Genomic DNA, 17,382 nt, shown 5'->3' on the forward strand with positions numbered 1-17,382 from the left:
GATCCAATGTTCCAGGACACTAAATACAGCTTAACAAATCTTCAATATAAGTGTCATAGCTGGACCCATGAAAAATTACATTTCCTCTAGATATTTCCTATACATATTGTGCAGAGACACTTTTCAAGCAGCATTCTTTTTCCACATTGCTTAAAGCTCCCATTATCATTTTCAAGAACTAAGCACAGATTCTTGGGGGTCAGACCCTGCTATCACCAGGCTTGAACCTTGAACCCTGTAAACGGTCATTAGAAATCTTTTAACGATTTTTTCACAGTTGGGACATCATTCTTAATCATTAATGTTTTTTAAGAACAAATTAAAATCCCATGTACCGTCAAGTCTAAAAAATGATGCTTTTTTGAGACTTGACGGTACATGGAATTTTTTAAAATCTTATGGAAATTATTTTAAAATAAATTTAAGGATTAAGATAGATGCCCCATTTGTGTTAAAAGAAAGATTTTTATTGATTGTTTACATAGGCTATTCAAGCCGGGGGATATGCTCTGACCCCCCAAGTGTCTGTGGAACTTGAGGTAGTGAGTTAATATATCTCTTTCATTATAGTACAGAAGTTACAGAATACATCAGAGGAGCTTTGGTCTCATATAGACTATTTGAAATGACGTATATATGATCATGACCCCTGATGTGATGAAATTCGCATTTCATTTGGCTTTAAAAGCCTGGCTAACATTCTGCTTGAGTTTGGATGATGTAAATGCCCCAAACTGATACTGAACAGTATTTGGTCTATGTCATTGTTTGTACATAGATTAGTATAGTAAGAATTAAAATGTAACAGGACAGCAATTTCAAATGGTTCAGACTGTAATTTATTGACCTTTAAATAAAAACTGAGGAAGTTCTTTCAGAGAACATGGATTCAACATTCACCTAAAGCTAAAACTCTTTTTTTTCTTAATTTATGTTCTAACTGCAAAATGTACATTTCTACAAAGTGGTTAAAAAAGAGCATTCAGAATATTTCAGCATTTTCAAGTACAAATCATTTTTTTTTCATGAACACATTTTCAGTCTATCTTAGACTATAAATATAGCTAAATCTGGCTACATAGGAATGTTATCCATAGTATTCATGATTAAATTGGGTCCATTTGTCTTTGTACAGCATTTGGCAAATATGAAATAAATGCATGATTAAACCAGTTTTTTTGTGTGTCAAACTGTCAAAATAACAGTAAATGGTGTGACATGCAACTCAGCAGTCCCCTTGCGGGGGCCCCTTATGGCACTTGTGTTTGATGTTTTAGGATTACTGTAATCAAAAGATTACCAATGCATAATCTTTGTGACACACATTTATAGACAAAATATTAGACCACAGCTGTTTTCTCTCAGCCAATCAGAGTAGTTTAAAAGTGTTTGATATATCCCACACATCACAGTAAAGTGTTTTGATATAACTATCATATTTGTATTCAACTGAAAGAAAAAACCCGTTATGTGCACGCTGTATGCGAGGAAAATTTATATGTATATAGTAAAGTTCATAGTGTAATTCCCTTCTTAAAAATTAACAGATAGCAATAGTCCTTTGACCAATTTATTTCGTCAGTAGAATAGTTACTGTAAAAAACAAGCAATAATGAAATGAAGTGCGTTTACCAATCTATTTAAATCTATATATGTATCTACATTTTACGACCGCTTTTGTGCTAATATTTTTAGGCACTGTGCCTTGTGCATTATGCCCAGCTCACTCTTAATAGCAGACACTGTAGATGTACATTCATTTTCGGTTTGGGACCAGGGGATTCCACTGGTGGGCAGGGGGTGGGGTTTCCGAACGGTGACTGGACTGCGTTTGCAACGCTAAGGCAATGCTATGCTTTAAGGCTTCAGAGGGACGTTTGAAATATTTTTTTCAGTTCATGAATGAGGTAAAAAAGACAATGCAGGATGTATATAAAGCATACAACAAAAACACGAATCTATATGTCAAGTAAAATATTTTCAACTTCAGCCGGACAAACAATCAATATCCTGAACCCTAGGGTTGTTTAAGCATTAAGGAAAACGTTAAATGAAAGTTACCTGCCCGTTTCTCCAAGAGCCAACTCTTGAGAAGCAGCCATCGCCCATGATTTCTGTCTAAGAGTATATTTCGTTAAGCAGCTTTGCTTCTTGACTTCATATTCAAGCGCTGTGTACAGTTTAATGTCATTTAATCATTTAAATGAAGAATCAACAGGAATAACAACAAAATCTCTCAACTTGCAAAATTGTAATAATATCACATTCAGAAATGTTAAATTCTTCCCAAATTTCTTCTTACTGCACCATTGTGATGGAATGTGAAATCTATCATTCATAAGATTGTGTATACAGTAACTTATGAAAGAACATGAATTATGCCAATTTCTCGTGCTTTTTTTGCCTACAATAAGGCCAAATAGATTGAGTAAGAAATATTTGGATGTCCCTATGTAATTGTCGGAGAAAAAAATCGTTTACGCATATTAAATCTTCACCTTAAACAGAGAAAACTTCCTGTGGTCTAAGTCAGATAGATCGCTTCGCTCGTTGATAAATCTCACATCCAACTGGTACTCATGATCTATCCTATACTTTCATATATTCACATGACTTTTATACTAAGTCATAAATTATCTCATTAATCTTTAATACTGTTTGAGTTATCACATTTTTTACCAGCAAATTTTGACTATTTCTGTTACCATAACAAACAAGTTTTTTCCTGATTAAATGGCAATTAGTAATGCGCATCTTACCCCAATTCACTTTATAAAGTATTGTCATAAAGAATTTTTATTAGAGTTTGACATAGTGAAACTCATGCCCTGCCACCTAGGCAGGGTAATGTTCCCCAAGGGCCATAATTCGGACAATCTTGATCAGGCCCTCTATCTTACCTCTAGCCCTTTCAGAGGTGAAGACAACAATAAACATCCCTTAAGGAAAAACCATGGCATATCAGGACCGGAGAACAAAAATTTAATAATTTTGGTAAAGGTTCACTTGACAATGAATCATGTCAAATGTTGAAGCTCTAACCATTTGAGTTTCAGAGAAGAAATTTTTTTATGTTGTTACTTTATAAAGTCCTTTACATTAAGGACAACCCATGACACCCAATATTGATCATAGAAATATAATTTGAGCAACTTTGACAGAGAACCTCTCAAAAATGCTATTTATCAAAACTCTGTTTATTATACTTTCAATCAAAAAGATTTTTTAAATTTGCTTTTAAAAACTCATTTTTCTTACTTTGTTTTGCCCTGCGAACAATTATGCAACTGACCAGTACCATTTGAACAACAATGATAGGGGACCAACCACCCAAGGATCATTTTTGCAAAGACTGGTTACTATCCAATAATCGGTTTCAGAGATTTTGTTGAAAGATATCACGACGGGCAAAAACACAGGAAGATGGTTGACAGACAGAGGTAGATCACAAAATTTCACCATGAGCATATGGGGCTCAAATTACCTAAAATAAGTATACTTTTTTGTACAGTTTCAGCCTGAAGGTTATATAAGGTCTGGATTCTGTCTAAAATACTGAGCTTTATAACAATTCTTTATAACTTTTGACACAAATTTAATAAAACTTCAATCTTGAAGTTTCTCAGTAACAAAATGTAAAAATCAGTCACATTTCATAGAAATGAAATAATAAACATTAAAATATACATGTATATCCTTATAAGAAATACAGTGCACAAATCCTCAGGGAACTTTGAATCACACATTGATATGTCATAATATACATGTACATGGATCAATCATTATCAAACAGATGATCTTCCTTTTCCAATAGAAAAATAGAACCCTGATTTTTTCCTGGAAAGTAGGAAAGCTTTTTCATGTAACATTGTATTACATACAAATATCATGATAGACAACGAATCTGAAAATATAATAATCACATTACACTCATTGGAGTTCCTTTCTATTATCTTCTCCTTGAAATGACTAATGTTTTCAAGATATAACCATAGAAAACAAGGGCTGTTTGTAAGCCCTCAATTGACTATTCTCAGTGCATGACAGTAAGAAAAGGGACATAACTCTGTAGAAAAAGTTACTCAGAGTTATGGACCTGTGTCTTTCAAGTTTGATAACAGCAGAAAACAGGTGTGTGAAGTTTCAATCCATTCCCTTATTGTTTAAGAGATACCAACATGCATGCAAAAAGTTAACTGGGGCGAGTACAATACATGTAGCTCTCCCTATTTTTCAAATATTCAAGCTTAAGGCCATCACAAAACTATTTAGATGTTTCTGTCCATTGTAAATGTTTCAAATATCTGCCATTATCAGCTTGTGATAAGTATGACAAACCCTGAAAATGAAATCAAAATGTAAAGCTGTTTTACAAATTCACTTTTTCTGTTTTGTTTTTCCTTTTTGTTTTCATCAGAATTTATGATATTTCTGTTCAGTCACATTTAGTTCTGTCATACACTTTATCATGTCCTGTTCAAATGACCTGGTTCCACATATAAGCACAAGAAAATTGTCCTGCTCATCTGGTATCACAGTATGTACAGTATGACATGTTATTCTACTTTGGATCACTTTATCACCATACTTATAGGCAACCTTGCTTTCAAATTCAGGTTCCTGAAGAGGAAAAACATTATGTGAATATTTTTATATATATTTTAATTGCTTGCATGTTAAAACAATACCTGTCCATAGCACTTTTCTCAGTGCTGGATAGTAACATTAATAAACAGAAGAAAACAGGGCCATATTTCTGCAAACATACTTGACACAAGTGAACAAGTCTTTAAGGTGAGTACTAGTATTTTTAACAATTTTTAAGAAAAACATTAAATTTTGATAGTCAACAAGTAGTCCAAGTATGAAGTGAATACCATTGATATCATTTCAGATAAAAAATTTATCCAGGATAAAAAAAAATCAGAGCAGAGGCACAACTTTGCAAAAATTAATTTTAGGATTCTCGGCCCTTTTGATATGTGGTCACATTTTGATAATTACAGTGTATACAAAGTTTGAAGTGTATAGCTTCAACAGTTTCTGAGAAAAATGGACATTCACAAAAAGGTTAACAAAAGTCTATGCTAAAGCATACACAGACAAGGGGGTCAAGAAATAGTTTCAAAAAGTGGAGCTAAAAACAATGAATGTTTAAAGATGACAAGAGCTGTCTTAACTTGACTATTCTCAGTGACTGACAGTAAGAAAAGAGGTATAACTCTATAAAAAAGATAACTCAGAGTTATGGAACCTGTGTTCACCATGCAAAATTATCACAGAGAACAAGTTTGTGAAGTTTCAACCCATTCCTTTTTGTAGTTTTGGAGATATCAACTTGCACAGCCACACAAAAACTCAACCCAAGTTTGATGGCGATAATGACACAAACACCATCACTTGGGTAAGTTAAATAGCTCTACTTATTCTTCGATTGGTTGGGCTAAAATGTACTGATTCTCAGCCAACAGTTAAAACTCTGGTCAAGCTGTTTAATTTTAAAATGCTGGCATAAGAATTAAGTCATCACTTATAGCATTTAACCTATTTTCAATTAATTTGTGCCTGAATTGAAATCCTTTATAAGACGGCCACGATGGCCTAGATCATTCATTTGAGATCTATTGCTAGGAAAGGTTATCATTCTTCAATGCATAAGTAGGTAACTGGGAAACATTGGGGCAGGTCGTTTATGACTATATGGTCATGATTCAGAAAACTTCAGTTGATGCCTAAATACTTTATGAAGATAATTTTCCATTATATTTAGGTTCTGTAACAAATGTGACCTCTAAGACTATGATTGTTCAACTTCAGAAAATTTATTTAGATATGGTATTTACCACCTTAGTTACTAGATTACTGACCTGACTGAGGAAATATGTACATGTGAAGTTCCAGTATCTGGACCAGTCATCTATCTCAGTCTTCAGGAGAATATCTTGATATGTTTTACAGCCATATAATAATGTTACCATGGTTTCATCCTCCTCATTGTTTAACACAGTCTGTATTATCTGAGCCATAGGAGCTATCCCTGTACCAACAGCTAACATATACAACCTCTTATACTGAAATAATTACAATACTTGTATGATCATATGTGAGCTTTTTATATCAAATCAACACTTTAAAGGTTTATTTTCCAGTTTTAGTAAAGATAATTGAAAACAATATGTGCTTTTATAAAATTCACAAGCAAGAACCTAACACATTTCACATAGGAAGAGTTCAATTTAGTTTATACAGAATTTGTTTTAGTCTGTAAACTATAACCTTATAAGCACTCTTTTGAATCCATTCTGGAACCAACCTGTACTGAGCAATAAGTGTATCAAGACTTTTACTAAAGGAAACAACTGCTTGCCTCTGACTGGGTTTGAATAACATAAAGGAACTACAATCTTTTTCCACAAAACACATGGGAAAGACACAGGGTGCCTCATAAATCTTTATCTTCTAGACAAGCCATCTCCCATGTTAGGATAAAAACCTCACAGACAGCATTATTGAAATCAATAGAAATCAAAGGCAGGAAACTTGGTCAGCAAATACTCAAAACCCTTTTTTTTTAAAGGAGGCTAAATTTAAAATAAGTTTCAGCAAAATTTAAAATAACACTTTCAGCATTAAATGACAACTTACACCTTTCATAATCAAGAGAACACCATAGCTGCCTTTTCGTACATTATGTAGAGCCTCACATAAAAAAATTGGAACCAAAGTTTGTGAGGGGCAAGTCAGCTACCTTAACCACTTGGCCATAAAGAACCACTTATTTGTAAATATCTCAAGATGATACTTAACAAAAAGAACATATGCTAGGACTCACCTTATTTGGTTGATATTCAAATGTTCCACAAGGTCCCCTCATTTGAACCTCTGTCCCAACAATCCATGTCTTCACATACTGTGACATACGGCCTGTTTCATATATCTGAAAATTATTTCTAGAATTTAAATAATATTCATTTTGAACTTTCTTGCATGAAAGATTATTTAACATTTTTATTTCAACCTTAGTTGCTTATAAGGAAATGTTGGGAAATAAAAATAATGTTGGGAAATTTCTGGAAAAAAAGAATATCTAAAGCAGAAATTAGAAATGTGCCCCTACATTGCACTGTTAAGTCAGTCAAAAGACAGAATGTGTGACAGAGAAAAGTAAATCTACATGTCCTACCCAAAGTTGTACCTTAATATAGAAATACTTTAATACTAATTCAAAGAAAAAACAAGACATAAGAAATTATCAGTGTTTTCATATCATTCTGTCACGGTAAGCTGTCTTAGATCATGTAGATGGTGATTTTGTACATCTGAAAAATGCATAAATGTAGGCCTAAAACATGTGTGAAAGAGAAAAACTCTCACCTTTATCAGCAATTCAAAGAAAGACTTTGCTCCAGTGTCCGAGACTGGGGTGTACTGTCTTGTTATGATTTCTCTGGATACATCTCCCCTATAATAGAACATTTAAAGTCAGCAACAACAGTTTGTCTGAAACTATTTATCTTAAACCGTTTATATTAAATTGAAGTCAGAATATTACAGGGTAGTTGATCACATGTCACTTGTTTATGGTAACTTTGTGCCACTATTGATGTCACTAAAAAGGTATTTGGCTAATGTTTTGTTATATTATGTTCCAGGCATATATTGGCCAATTCCCGTTGTATATAACTTTCAAATGTGCTTCTTATACATGTACTTTTCTCATTACTCTTGTACAAATGTTTAATGCTGTAATATTTTGGTAAAAAAATGGGGTGACATTGTGTCATAAATTATACAATTTTTTTTGAATAACTAGAAAAGTACAAGAGCAATATTGGAAAGTGACAAACTGCTGAAATCGGACATTATGTTTCCTGGGACATGATCTATATAATGTATCAAAAACATAAACTGATATATCCGGGGAAAAAAGCACAAACCTTTTTGCAACATTGGTATAGACATCAGCAGTAATCAATGTTACAATAAACAAAGTCACATGATCACCAAACCCAAAGAAAACTGCTTTACAATTTTTTAATTGAGACTGCGGTTCTACAAAGGTCCTCCTTAGCTCTTTTCACAACATTGAAAAAGTTACCACATGACCTTACAAAAGATGATCAAACTGTTAAAGCTGCATGCCTCCAGATGAACCAAAAATATTTCAAGAAAGTCAAACTTGAGAAAAATGTACTAAAATTTAAAGAAAAGTATAAATATCCAAGATGCAAGTAATAATATTCATGTTATGTGCGATTAATGACTGATTTTAAACACCTATCTGCCTGACTAATGCAGTAAGGACTATTTTTGCCTATTTTGACCTTTTTTTGATAAATTTGGTATTGTAATAGCTGTTTGCAATGTGTAATTACTTTCTGTGTTCACTTCACAACATTTTGATTTTAAATTTACTGTTTTAAAATTTTCTTGAAAATTAGGATGAATTTGGAGGCATGACGCTTTAAAGAAAAATAAAGTTGCAAGTTGTGACAAGAATTAATATTACATACAGTAAGGACAAAGAATCAAGCATTGTCAGAGGACTTAGATCTACTTTGAACATATGTGACTGTCAGAATATAAATAATACCATTAAAATGAGCAAACATGGAAAGTTAATTAGTTCAGGAAATAGAATATAAATATCAAATTTAACCCATTTTTTTCTCAGAATGAAATTTGAGCGGATGTCAGGCAAACATTCAAAGTCAAATTAGGCACAACACAGACTCCTCATTAAAACAGCAAACAAGGAACATCGCAATGCGATGCAACCAGGTTTTCAGCAAAATATTTCACAGAAGCTTCGTCATGCAGGGGCATTTGTTTTAAAGTGAACACCCGCCGCCCACCCAAAATCACAAAACCCCGATGATATGCACAAGGACTCTTGATGAGAAAGCTTCTGTGAAAGTTTGTCAAAATAGTTTGTAGGAAGAGGTGTGCAAATAAGAATTTGTTCACTTTATATTCTATATATGGAACAAAAACAATATATTTCTATATAAGGGAAAAAAATAAATGGCCATAATTAGGTCAAACATTATCAAATCTCATAACCCTGACAACATGCAGCAAGAGTTGATGACAAAGCTTCTGCGAGAGTTTTGTCAAAATCCCTAGAGAATTGTAGGAGTTGCACACAGAATTGCGCAGAGAAGAAGTGTTCACTATATATATTCTGTATAAGGAAAAAAAACAAAGGGCCATAATTAGGTAAAAAATTATCTAATCACAAAACGCCCGACAATATGTGCTATGGCACTTGATGACAAAGCTTCTGTGAAAGTTTGGTCAAAATCCGTTGAGAAATGTAGGAGAAGTTGCGCACTGTAGAAATTGTTCACTATTATATTCTGTATAAGGAAAAAATACACAAAGGGCCATAATTCGGTAAAATATTATCCAATCACAAAACCCCGACAATATGTGCCTGGCACTTGATAACAAAGCTTCTAAGAAAGTTTGGTCAAAATCCGTTGAGAAATGTAGGAGGAGTTTGCGCACAGAAGAAATTGTTCACTATAATATTCTCTATATATGAAAAAAAACAAAGGGCCATAATTAGGTCCAATATGTACCAATTGCAAAACCCTGACAATATGTGTCAGGGCACTTGATGACAAAGCTTCTGAGAAAGTTTGGTCAAAATCCGTTGAGAAATGTAGGAGGAGTTGCGCACAGAAGAAATTGTTCACTATATATTCTATATAAGGAAAAAAAAACAAAGGGCCATAATTAGGTCAAATATCATCTAATCGCAAAACCCCGACAATATGCGCCAGGGCACTTGATGACAAAGCTTCTGTGAAAGTTTGGTCAAAGTCCGTTGAGAAATGTAGGAGGAGTTGCGCACAGAAGAAATTATTCACTATATATTCTATATAAGGAAAAAAAACAAAGGGCCATAATTAGGTCAAATATTATCTAATCGCAAAACCCCGACAATATGCGCCAGGGCACTTGATGACAAAGCTTCTGTGAAAGTTTGGTCAAAATCCGTTTGAGAAATGTAGGAGGAGTTGCGCACAGAAGAAATTGTTTACGCCCGCCCGCCCGCCCGTCCGCCCGCCCGCCGACATACCTCAATCTAATAAACCAGTTTTTTCCTTCGGAAAACCTGGTTAAAAAATTAATAGAATATGTAGGGCTTCTTGATTCCTTTATAGAAAATTGTACAAATTATATTTACCTAACAACCACATGTTGTCCAGCTTGTAAACCTAGACTAGCTCCATTTGGGAGTTTAAATCTGTACCTGTAACTATCCCCAGTCTCTTTTTCCACAGATTCTATTGTAAAGTTGTTATATTCTGAAGGTTTAAGAACTGGTCCACTTTCCTACAAACAGCAATTGTAGTTATGTGTTAAGATTCAATAACTGTGTTTCACATTTTGACGTTCAACATAAAGAATGCCTATTAAAAGACCTATCTCTGTATAACAAATAACAATCATATCAAACAAGAGTTGTCATTCAAAAGGGGAATTAATTTACATAGGGAAAAAAATCAGTGAAAATTAATTCTCGACGTTACTGCCTTCCTTTAGAGACCTACAACTCTAACCATAATAGCATATGTGAAGATTCACAGAAGTTTTATCCTTAACACTTAACATTTTGGGATTACATTTTACATACACAAACAGATAAATTTAGGCATGCACGTGAGATCAATGTATAATCAAATCATGAACAAAGTTATGAACAAATCTTTAAGTTGTAAACACAAATACATGTACCAGTATTAAGATTTTTATTTAAATCAAATATTTACATTTAATTTATTTAATATTACACCTTTCATTTTTTATCATTAAATGTCTTTTTCCACAAAGGTGACATTTCAGATATTGTCCAAATGTATCTTTTATAAAGATAACAATTAAACATAATTAAGCAACTTCTTGCTTATGAACATAACAATTTGTATAAAAGATATCAAAATTAAAAATAACTGAACTTGTTATTAATGCCTTAAAATCTGTCGAAGTCCTTAGTACTGTTTTCAGGCTCAGACTTTAGTACCGGTAAGTCATTGGGCTTCTACAGATGTTAAAAGCATTCCAAAAGGCACATTAAAACCCTATATTATTTCATCATAACAAATAATTATATACCTCTTTTACTTGTAAAGTTAACTTCTTGCACAACTTTTCACCAGCTAGAAACTGCCTGCATTCTTCCTCCCAGATTTTAATCTCCTCTGCATAAATATCAAGTATACAAGGATCACACCCCTGACCACAACAATCACTATCCAGGGGGCGTTCTGGTTTACTTCTTAATAAATCCATTCTAACACTTTTCACATCCCAAAGTCCTTTGTTTATAAATTATTTCCGATTGCAAAGTGTATATAAATTAGGATTTGTATCGAGTTGGGAATTTATCTTTTCAATATCATATCGATTTGAAGCCATTATAAAATAATAAAAAAATATATTTTCACATATACATTTAAACAGTCATTCTAAGCTTCAGGAGATAAGCAAATGAAACAGGTTAACATTCTTTGAAAAGCATCAGAAAAAGAGTTGAAAAATGTTGACTCTTTTGATAAAACATCTGGTTTTTATCAAAAATAACATAAATAAACATATTGAAAATAAAGAGACAAAAGTTCTATTGCACAAGCATTAAAAAGAATATAAAAAGTATAATTTGAATAATAATAAAATTTATATATAATATATATGTGCGTGTGAGAGATTGTAAGCTTGTCAAGAATGTGATTGTTTCGGTACAGAATGGGGTTGACTGTTTTCTGCAGGCATTCCCATACTCAAACACGTCCACCAAGAAAAACCGTCCTGTATGACACGCTTGCTACCACTGCTACTTGCTCCATTTAAACTACCATTTTCTGTCTTACATAGCTGATTGTCATCTAATTTTCTTTTCTGTCCATTTTTTATATCTTCAAAAAAAAAAAAAGATGAGAAAATAAAATCAAATAATCAAATGTCACACTGAATGTCTCAAACTTCATGTTACAAATAATTACATACATGAGATTCATGATGGTCTATTAAACAAGTGAACTATTCAACTTCTTTTTATCTCCAGATGAAATGAAGGAAGACTGTTTTTTTATTGACACAAATATTTTATTCTTTATTATAGTCTCATCTATACACATATATAGATATAAAACATTTAAACATTGAAATTATATATAGCCATTCTCGAAAGAATTACAATAGACTTGTTATAGCTAATACTAAGAGGGATAACTCCACAGTCCATATTATAGAAATGTATAATATGTACTGTAGATTTACCTCCCTTATTTACGTATTCGCATTCTCAACATTTTCATCACATAAATCAATTGCAATAGGATGACATAATTGCACATTGACATTATTTAAAAGTTATTTGAGACACAAATGACATAGTTTTATCTTTAGATGACTAGTATTTAATCTGGGCCAAGAAATCATACATTTCCAAGAATCATTGTATTCTGTAGGTCTAATAATATTTCTTTCATTAATGTACATGTAGGTTCATTGTACAGTCATGTATTTTGAGTGGCACTGACAACAGGCAATTTCGAAAACTTGTATGTAAATATTCTATATTGCCTCTGTTGAAAATGTTCACAACTAGAATGTCAGTTTGGTAAAAATAATAACCATATAGCATAAACTATCAGTCTCTAGTTTTATAATTTAACTATATTTCATATTATTTGTCCTCAAATGAAACATGTTCCTATCTCCCTACATGTATGTATGATGAAGAGGCAAAAATGAGGAAAACTGACCTACCCTTACTTTTGTCTTTTGAGAATGTATTGAGCTAAAATGGCAGAAAAATACCTTACAGTGAGATGTATATCAAATTAATGTGATTAGTACAATTTAATGAATGTAATTAAAGATTGAAATATACTTGATCTATCAAAGAAGTTCACATTTGATGTCATCCTCTCATTAATTGCTGATCCAGTGTGGGGTCTGTAAACTGTTTTCAAACAACTGGGAGCATCACAATCAAAAGCTTTCTTGAACAAGTCTATAATCACACACCTGAAATAAATCATTTAAATCATTTATAGTATTCCAGCATTTAACATATGTCTCCTTCTGCAAACAATCAATTCAATACTTCTAACTTACATGTTCACAATTATGTACTGAGTGTAAAATACTACATAATATCAAACATTGTTCGAACATTATAGTACATTAATTTAAATGTATTATCTAATGTTGTCTTAAGTAAATTCAAGGGTATGAATATTATCAATAATAGACAATTATCAATACATGTACAGAATCACTATCAATAATAAGATAATGCAGAATACAAATTGTAACAACATTTGTTTGTCTATTTTACAGAAATTTGTAATGGCACAATAAAAAAATCCTACTTAATCAGTATTCTAGCTTATATTGTTCAATACTTGTTATGAAGCTAAAAAAGTAAAATAATAATATGTGTATGACATGTTGCTTGGAATGAAGTCTTTGGTGATATGTTATGAATTATATTTACAAAAATATGTACAGGCACAGATAGAAATAGTCAACAATCCTACTAAGTAAATCTAGCTTATTTTTTTCAACTTTTACATTGTCATTTGCTTGGAATGAACCTAAAAAATCCATGAGGTCAGGATACTTATAAATGAAAATGATATGTACAAAAATATGTACGAACAAAGAAAAAAATATAAAAAATCCTCTTACTGTTTTAGTAAATCTAGCTGAAATTGTTTAATAATTATTATTGAGAATACTCAATACATGTTTAAGGTGACATGATTACTGACATCATGTGCTTGCTATGAAGTGAATAACACATTATTAACAAAATTATGAACAGAGACAGCAATCCTAACTGCATAATTTTAAGGTACCTTAACATAACAACTTTTCAAGACTCAGATCATTGAACTTTTCAGTTTACATTGTTATTGTAATATCACTTGCTTTCTTCTTTTCTTTTCAAAGTGCCAATGTAATTGTTTTCTCATAAGGGATGTCATGCACACTTGTCATCAAAATGTCTATAGGTTATCTGGGGTAAGGGAAGTCTTGGCTTTGATTTTGTTCGGTTTTGCAGACTGAAGCCAAATTCACAAGCAACACTAATGATTGGAAAACACATGGCAACAGTTACTAACAGTGAAGTCAATGGATATTCCTCTTGGTGCCACAGGGCTTCCACTAAGGATTTTTTTTATGAAGTCAGGACTTCCTTTCAAGTCCTGAATTTTGGATGTCATGACGAAATTTTCTGGAAGTCAGTTGTTCTTTTGCGTATTATTTTCATGTTTCAATATATAAATTTATGTTTGATTTAAAGTATGGGATGTTACAGATTAAATCACAAGCTCAGTGTTAGAAATTAGGATTTGAATCCACTAGACTGGTCGGACTACCAGATTGAAATATTCACTAGCCCAAAATACATTTCACTAGCACAATTCATTAGTTCAAAACAGTTGTTTATATTGAGTCTGAAAATACAGTAGCCTGGTCGGACTTGTTACTTTGAAAAGTTGGTAGCCCGAGGAGAAATTTAGTAGTCAGGGGCTATAGGACTACTGCTAATTTCGAACACTGCAAGCTTCTCAAAATGTCATTCTTTTTAACTTATTAAGGTCAAGGTACCTTTACCTGATTGTTGCGTAAATATATTCAATAGAACTAAGGACATTACTCTGAAAACGACTATATTTTAGTTGTTTAAGAACAGGGGTAACCATGTAGAACTGGGAATGAAACCTTTTAGTGATTACACAGTCATTTGTTCATTGGTACAGTATGACAAAAAATAATAATTGTTGAGTATTCCAGGTGAAAATGGAAGCGGTGCATGAAATAACGAATGACACCTTTAAAAGTTAAAACGGAAAAATGAACGTTTTTTAATCCCCCATAATTTTAAAATTCTAGATGCAACTCAGCATATTGTATACTTAAATTACTTACTGATTGTTATTAAATAAGGGCTTTCCACATCAAAGATAGCACCTAATTTCATATTTGGTTTTTATTAGAGGGCCGAGTTGGTAAAGGGCCGAGTTTACCCTTCACCGGTCAAAAATAATTTATGAGATAATTTACTTTACTTTTACTTTACTTTACTGGATTTGAGGTCGCAAGACGTCATCATCTGAGAGAAATCAATTCAGAACCGATCATGGACAGAATCTTCTTCTTCTTCTTCCAATATACAGGCCACCTTCAACTAACTGAAGTTTACTGCCAGGTTAATGCGCAAGACGGAAAGAAAGAGTAAAAATAGTGAGGAGTATATACAGTGCAGGTTAAAAACGGACAAGAGTGTGGTTTAGATATAGAGTTGGGACAGATGAGTACGGAATGACTCAACTGTACCGGCTGACGTAGTGTCTGGAGGTAGGCTGTTCCAGTCTTTGATGGTACGTGGGAAGAAAGATTGTTGACTGTATTGTGTACGGCAGTAGGGTATCTTGTAGGTTAGGTTGTGTGAATTTCTTGTAGATGTGGAGTTGGAGGTATGAGTTGTGAATTGTCTAGAGCGACCTTGTTGTTGATGACTTTGTAGAGCACGATCAGTCTGGCCTCCTTTCGACGTTCTTGTAATGGGTTCCATTCAAGATCTGCAAGCATGTCTGTGACGCTGGACCTGTTGTGTACTTGTTTTTAACAAACCGTGCAGCACGTCGTTGGACCATGTCTAGACGGTGTATGTCTCCCTTCTCGTGGGGGTCCCAGACAGTGCTCGCATACTCTACTGTGGGGCGGACTAGAGCTTTGTAGGCTGTTTCTTTGGTGAAGTAGAGGCGATGTTGAGGTTTCTTCGCAGGAAGCTGGTGGTGCGGTTGGCTTTGTTACAAATGTTGTGTATATGTTGGCCCCCCAGTCCTAGGTTGTTATTCAGGGTGCATCCAAGGTATTTAGCTGATGTGACATGTTCTAAAGTATGACCATGAAGAGTGTAGTTATGGCAGATGGGGCTTCTTTTTCTTTGGAGATGGTGAGGACTTGGCATTTGTCTGGATGGATGACATTTTCCATTTCTCTTCCCAGACAGCTAGTTTGTCCCGAGGTCAGCTTGTAGGGTGGAACAGTCAGACTTTGTTTGTGATGGCAAGATAGGCCAGCGTATCATCTGCAAATAGTCCGGACGACTGCGTTGAGGACCCTCTGGATGTCATTTATGTAGAAGAGGAACAAACTCGGGCCAAGGGACTGAGCCCTGTGGACGCCGGATTTCTACAGATACTGTATCTGAGGTTACCCCTTCCAAGACTACAGATTGGGATCGGTTTTGCTTTAAGAAAGCCTGAATCCACAGGTTGGTCTTGCCTCTGATGGCCGTAGTGCTCCAGTTTGTGGGGAATAAAAGGCTGTGACAAACTTTGTCGAAGGCCTTGGCGAAGTCCATGATAAGAACAATCAGTCTGTTTTCCATTTCCATGTTCCGGGTTATGTCATCTGTGAATTCAAGAAGCTGTGTTTCACAGGATCTGCCCTTCTGAAGCCATGTTGGAGAGGATAGAGAATCTTTTGTTTTTCGGCATGGTTCATGATGTGGCTGGTGACAATGTGTTCTAGGAGCTTGCAGCAGATGCACGTTAGGGAGATAGGGCGATAGTTTTTTCTGGTTTATATCTGCTGCCCTTTCTTGTAGACTGGGGACACATTGGCTTTTCTTCCAGTCATTAGGGATGGTGCTATTTTCAAGTGACAGAGTGAAGATGGTGTTGAGTATGGAGCGATGTCAGATGCCAAATTCCTTGAGGATGCGAGACTTATGGTGTCGGGTCCCTGCAGCTTATGTGGGGGTTCAGTGCGAGAAGGAGTTTGGTTGATTCCGAGTTTGTGGTTATCGATATTTCAGGGGCTACAGGATGTGTTGATTGTGGATTGACGTAGTCCCCCTTCTTGAAGTCATCAGCAGTGATCTTGATGTTGTCTGTGAATACAGATTTGAACACAGTCGCTAGTCACATAATCAAATATTTTACATAATCGGTCTATATATGTATATAATCTTTATATACATATATAGACCGATTATGTAAAATATTTGATTATGTGACTAGCGCCTGTGGATTTGAACTGCCGATTTAGAATGTTAGCTTTGGACTTAGGATCGGAGTGGAGTTGTCCATGTTCTTTTAGTCCAGAATTATCTGTGAATATCAAATTTAAAATTGTTTCCTCTAAGCTACGTATATTAAATATATAGACACCTACCCTTTGGATATGGATCTACTTCCTAAAAGTAAAAAGTTGCTAAAACAGTAAAAGTTATTTTCTTTGATATTTTGTTGTTGTTGTTGTTGTTGTCACCCTCATAGCCAAATGTACGTATTATAATAAAAGAACAAGTGTGTTCAAATTCACACTTTATATAAGTAAATGATT

General features: G+C 33.8%; 1 protein-coding gene across 1 annotated transcript; it reads right to left on the bottom strand.

The window, feature by feature from the left end:
• Positions 1–4,401: 4,401 nt before the first annotated feature.
• LOC132713040 (NADH-cytochrome b5 reductase-like) lies at positions 4,402–17,332 on the bottom strand. The gene is made up of 8 exons (XM_060695484.1): positions 17,212–17,332; positions 12,905–13,041; positions 11,125–11,924; positions 10,196–10,344; positions 7,375–7,462; positions 6,833–6,937; positions 5,868–6,071; positions 4,402–4,620 (listed from the first exon to the last, which is right to left on the bottom strand). The coding sequence occupies exons 3-8, from the start codon at positions 11,299–11,301 to the stop codon at positions 4,414–4,416; spliced, it is 930 nt and encodes a 309-aa protein (XP_060551467.1). The 5' UTR covers positions 11,302–11,924; positions 12,905–13,041; positions 17,212–17,332; the 3' UTR covers positions 4,402–4,413.
• Between the last annotated feature and the right edge of the window lie 50 nt (positions 17,333–17,382).

The sequence above is a fragment of the Ruditapes philippinarum genome, unplaced genomic scaffold (assembly GCF_026571515.1).
Source record: "Ruditapes philippinarum isolate M1 unplaced genomic scaffold, ASM2657151v2 ctg248_1_1_1_1, whole genome shotgun sequence".
Taxonomy (NCBI): Eukaryota; Metazoa; Mollusca; class Bivalvia; order Venerida; family Veneridae; genus Ruditapes; species Ruditapes philippinarum.

Bases quoted from the DNA above. Each gene is read 5' to 3' on its own strand.
- LOC132713040 (XM_060695484.1), bottom strand. From the start codon at position 11,301: ATGGATTTATTAAGAAGTAAACCAGAACGCCCCCTGGATAGTGATTGT. The intron at 7,463-10,195 runs GTAAATATAATT...GTTCTATTATAG, and splicing joins GGACAACATGTGGTTGTTAG to GGGAGATGTATCCAGAGAAA. The intron at 6,072-6,832 runs GTGAGTCCTAGC...TAATTATTTCAG, and splicing joins TTGAATATCAACCAAATAAG to TATAAGAGGTTGTATATGTT.